The 5,681-nt window shown below is 40.1% G+C and overlaps 1 protein-coding gene across 1 annotated transcript in view; it reads right to left on the reverse strand.

Moving 5' to 3' along the window:
• LOC118403534 (death-associated protein kinase 1-like) overlaps nucleotides 1-3,405 on the reverse strand; it is an 11,235-nt gene extending 7,830 nt beyond the window's left edge. Inside the window, exons 1-5 of the mRNA XM_035802267.1 lie at nucleotides 3,349-3,405; nucleotides 2,153-2,251; nucleotides 1,296-1,427; nucleotides 711-947; nucleotides 524-617 (exon numbers count right to left, since the gene is read on the reverse strand). Coding sequence (XP_035658160.1) covers nucleotides 524-617; nucleotides 711-947; nucleotides 1,296-1,427; nucleotides 2,153-2,251; nucleotides 3,349-3,405 — 619 coding nt within the window. The remainder of the gene's footprint in view (nucleotides 1-523; nucleotides 618-710; nucleotides 948-1,295; nucleotides 1,428-2,152; nucleotides 2,252-3,348) is intronic.
• Nucleotides 3,406-5,681: the final 2,276 nt, after the last annotated feature.

Raw genomic sequence — 5,681 nt, forward strand, 5'->3', positions numbered from 1 at the left:
ACGTTTTGTCTGTTAAGTATGTTTGACTGATAGATAATGCTTAGTTTGTCGCTATATTTTTGAAATCGGACAAGGACAGGGCGCGGAGTGGAAGTGTCTGATGTTTTGCCGATACGAGAAGCTCTGAGCATGTGAATTTCAGATCCCAGTGTTGTACTGAGGATCCTAGCTATTGAATCTCTGGTATTCTCACTTTCACATTCTTCTATACCATGGAATATAAGGTCTCTACCTTGAGCATTTGTTCCAAGAACTTCAACACAGTACAGTAGGATTGGTTTGATACAACTGTTGAATAGGTCAAGTGCTAGTCGAATGGATGGATTGAAATTTGTCGATAAAAGTGATTTTAATTTAAAGGAAGCCCGAAGAGCTTTCGATCTTAGCTGTTTGGTGACGCGGTTAAATGAACCTGAGAGGGAGGAGGGAGATGGCTGAAATATGCTGTATTTGCTCTCAAGCAAATGTCGGCCTTTCTAGTTAAATATGTCATAGTAGTACGTTTGTAATTGTTAACTTGTACCTGAGTCAGTCTGGTCCGCATGACTGGCGACGAGGATGACGTTAGGCATAGTCGCTGTGTTGCAGGACTTGATGAAGCACAACCACCAGTGGACCTGTGAAGTTGCAATAGTTGACTTTTTATCCTATACAATGAGGATAACTAAAAGCAATATAATTTTTGTCGTCTATCTAGTAAATGTAATTACCTCTCTCTTTTGTTTTTTCATGTCGTCCATGATGTTGTACATCACAATGAAGACGGTGTTCTCTGCATCCATGAACATGCTGTGGGTGACCGCGTACTCCGACTGTCCAGCGAAGTCCCACACACTGACCTCCCCCACACCGGGGATGCTGGTTGTTCCCACATTCGCACCAGGGGTGGGCTCGTGTGACTGGTGGTCTGGAGTCTTTCGATCCCGGAAGATGGCGGCAAAAGGTCCCTGTATGAAATTATGGAATACTCAGGTCAAGAGTGTCAAGAAAAGGTATAACTGCATAATAAAGAACATTTTTGTCTAAAATGTATAGGATAGCTTGTAACAAAATTTAGATGATCCATAATTTCTTTGTAACAATTCAAACCTATAATCGAACTTTGTTTACTAGTCCTACGTCAAAGGACTTGAAAGAATATTGTAAAAGAACAATTTCCAATTTATGAATTATCATAACAATAGCAAAATCAAGCATTTCTGCAAAGAACTCTCATTTGTAGTGCAATGGGTGTCTAATTTCCTTTACAAAGTAGCATCTTTATATAGGAACGAGATCCTAGTAAGAGATGGTACCGTTTGAAGACTTTCCTTCAGCGTAGACTTGCCAACTTCCTGTGGTCCACAGATGCACAGTTTAAACCTGTCGACTTTCACCCCACCGGACTGTTTCATCAGTTTGTGGTAGGAAACCTCTGCAGCCAGATTCTGGATAATCGATGTAAACATTCATTTTTCATTATCCAAAAACGCAGTCCTTCTAATGTGAGTTAATAGAATTTTCATCAAGAAATGACTACTTTTTAAAGGTAAACACGCGTACCTCCAAATTTTCGATGGCTATCAGTCCATCGTGTTCACGTAGTGACCTAGTTCTCGCGAGAGTTGCGAGAACTTAGTCGAGACCTGCGTGGATCTTCTGCCCCTCGCAACCGCCTCCTTGCGAAACTGAATCACAATGATGGCTGGGAGCTGCCCAAGTCCTACTTACCCCTACTCTGAAAGGAGGCGGAGGCAGGGGCAGACTGATTCATTGCGGCGAAATGAAGCCTTAGATATTGGTACGAAACATGTCAAGCGTCTTTGCATATTTTACGTGTGAAGTACGCAGTTCAACAATGAATACAGTTGACACAGGGATCATGATTACAATACATGAAATTCATCATATACTCACCTTTAGGATACGCCGGAGGTCTTGGTTATGTACATAGTCTAGTGGTGTTCTACCATCCTGTGTGCGATGAATGGAGTGTATCTATGAACAATGTTTTCGTTCCTATCCTTGTCAGATCGTACTTTATGGAAAGCAGTATTAAATTTACCACATAAGATCATTAAGAGGGCTTGAGAAAGATAGACAGTTCCAATTACAAGGCCTTATGAATAGCATACCACATTTCGAACTAAATGAGACAGTTTTCTGCACGTACCTTGTCCATCGCCTCCGCATAAGCGCCATGTTGAATTAGCAGCTCGGCTATCCTAGTGTGCCCGTTAATGCTGGCCCAATGGAGTGCCGTCCTGCTACACTGAATAAACAGAGTGAAAAAAAACACGAAGCTGCTGCAAATCAACGGGAAGACATCTTCAAGGATAGCAAGATCGAGTTTTCAGTTAAACCAAAATGCAACCGGAAACTGTTTCTACTGTAGGCAATTATTTGCCAGTCGCAATATTTACCGGTAAACAAACCCTCGAAGGCAGCAAGATTTGATCTTTTCTTCTTTCACGGACGATTGTAGTGGAGACTCATTTCTTACTTAAAATCAACGCGAACTGATTTTGAACAACCGTCAGGATCTTCAAGGCCAAATGCAGAAACCACCTTTTATCTGATCACTGACGTGTAGAAATACCAAACCCAACAGACTTTTCAATCGTTCCATCTTTTCTCTTTTTCTGGCTTATTGGTATTTATATTGATGATTATGTATTTTTTCATTGTATGATTTACTGCTATTGTATGATATTTAAAGCTTATACGAGTATAAAGCTTATACGAGTATAAAGCTTATACGAGTATTTTGTTATACATTGTATAGAAGCTGGCATCCCAATACATTTGTGTCACAATCAAGGTTTATCAATACGCGGTGATTTATTATTATCAGTTAGACAAAATGCGTAAATCTCAAAACATGATTGTCTGTACATACCATGTTCCTCGCTTCCATATCACAGCCATGATGGCTTTAGCTGAGAGGAGAGCTCAAATGCACCTCCGAGTCATCAAATGTTACTAGGTCTACAAGAAATTACCAGTTGCCAGTTGAAAAAGACTTTCTTCGCAGACAAATCTAACATTAGCATACATGGCCACTGACACTTTTGCCAACTACACTGCTGTTTTTAGATGAAATTGGAACTGGAATTTCATCAAAGTCATCTGATGTCAGTGTTTTTACTGCGTACATTGTGTCATTTCTTCTGTAACTCCTGTAATTTTCATTCAGCAGTATCTACTTTATACATTAAATGGTATGACTTTCTTGAGGAACAAAATAGACACCCATGACTGAGTGTGTTCCAAATCAAAAGATCAGAGAATATTCTAAGCGTTGCATGTATTTTTTAACCACCATAAATGTCTAACTGCTAACTATATGGAATAGTTTTCTCTATTCACCGTGGTCCTAGCCCCCACATCAGCACCATGTTGGATCAACAGGTTCACTATCTCCATTTTCCCGTTCCTGCTGGCCACATGGAGTGCGATCCGACCAACCTGAGTGAACAGACGGAGAAACTAATGAGGCTTCAGCTGAGAAAAGAGGTCAAACAAACCTCTGAGTCAGCAAATTTTACTTCTAGGTCTATAAGAAAATCTATACCTGCCGATTAAACAAGATTTCGTTCCCTGACAGATCTAAAAGTAGCATACAGGGCCACTGACACTTTTGCCAAGTACACTGCTTTTGTTATGATAAGGAATTTCATTATCATAATCTGAAAATTTCAGAGTCTTTACTTCGTATATTGTGCTATGTTTTGTAACTCCTGTAACTTTCATTCAGCATCTAATTTACACATTAAATGGTATGACTTTCCTGAGGAACAGAATAGACATTGTCATGGATGAAGGCCTTTAAATCAAAAGATCTGAGAATACATTTAAGTGTCGCGTCTATTTCTTAACCATCATAAATGTCTAAATGCTAACTACATGGAATGTCTTTCTGTGCTCGCCTTGTCCTTCGCGTTTATATCAGCACCGTGTTGGATCAGCAGCTTCATTATTCCAGTATTCCCCTTCCTACTGGCCCAATGGAGTGCGGTCTCGCCATCCTGAGGAACGATAATTTGAAATCAGTATCACTTTTTAAACATACATAATTCTAATTATTGAAGGTATTACAAATATTCCTTCTGAATAGAATTGATTACCAGTCATGGTTAATGGCACAGGCTTAGAGATAAGTGAACATTCTGGCCAATGCATATTTCTCTCTATGTATACAATTGTCTCTTTATTCTAACTAAATGAGACAGTTTCCTGTATTTACCTCGTCCTTCGCTTCCGCATCAGCACCATGTTGAATCAGCATCTTGGCTATCCTTGAGTACCCGTTGCTGCTGGCTATATGGAGTACGGTTCTGCCATCCTGATTGAACAGAGGGAAACACATGAAGTTTCTACAAATCGACGGGAAGACCCCGCCCTCCAAGATATTATGACATCAAAATTTCAGTTTTATAGATGCTGGCATCCCAATACATTTGTGTCACAATCAAGGTTTATCAATACGCGGTGATTTATTATTATCAGTTAGACAAAGGAAAAGGACCTAGGAAAAAAAATTGAGCCAGGGGGAGGGCCCAGGAAAAAAATTTGAGCGGGGGGGAGGGCCTAGGAAAATTTTTTTGCTCGGACTATCAGTGAAATTTGTCTCATGGAGCGCGGTGTCGCCGTACTGAGTGAACAGACGGAGAAACAAATGAGGCTTTAGCTGAGAGGAGAGCTCAAATGCACCTCCGAGTCATCAAATGTTACTAGGTCTACAAGAAATTACCAGTGGCCAGTTGAAAAAGACTTTCTTCGCAGACAAATCTAACATTAGCATACATGGCCACTGACACTTTTGCTAACTACACTGCTGTTTTTTAATATGAAATTGGAACTGGAATTTCTGGAACAGTTTAACCGGAAATTAATTGGAAACTGTTTCTATTGTTGGCAATTTCATACAGATGTAAGAGACTGCAGCAACGACAAAACTAGATTTCTTTAAATCACCCCGGATTGACTGCTTTGAACTACATCGCTAGCAAAGGTCTTCACTAACAATGTTGTTAATGACCAAGCCAAAGTTACCTATACTGTGTTCGGTTCACTGAAAAAAAATACTTGAGAAAGTACTGTCACCGACTTGCATGTAGTTCGTTATCCGAGATTAATTGGATTAAGTTGGTACGATCGAGGTGTTGTTTGGAAGATTACATTCCAATACATACATGTATGTACCATATGTAATCACGGTTTATCAATACGTCATGATCTATTATGATCAGTTAGATGAAATGCATACATCTCATAAATATGATTTTCTGTACTTACTTTGCCCCTCACCCCCATATCAGCGCCATGTTGAATCAGCAGGTCCACCATTTCAGTGTTTTCGACACCGCTGCCCCAAAGGAGCGCGGTCCTGCCATTCTGAGTGAACAGGCGTAGAAAAAAAGAGGCTTCAGCTGGGAGGACTGCTCAAACACACCTCCGAGTCAGCAAATTTCACCTTTGAGGTCTATAAGAAAATCTATACCTGCAGATTAACAAGACTCCTTTTTCTGATAAATCTAACATTAGCCTACAGGACCAATGACACTTTAGTCAAGTACACTGCTTTGTCATTATTACCTCCATGAAATGTCATGGAATGGAGGTTATATTTTCTGTTATGTGTCTCTGTCTGTGAAACAGATTACTCAAGAACGGCTGGATGGATTGGTTTCATACTTGTT

Source organism: Branchiostoma floridae, chromosome 16 (assembly GCF_000003815.2).
Source record: "Branchiostoma floridae strain S238N-H82 chromosome 16, Bfl_VNyyK, whole genome shotgun sequence".
In the NCBI taxonomy this organism is placed as follows: domain Eukaryota; kingdom Metazoa; phylum Chordata; class Leptocardii; order Amphioxiformes; family Branchiostomatidae; genus Branchiostoma; species Branchiostoma floridae.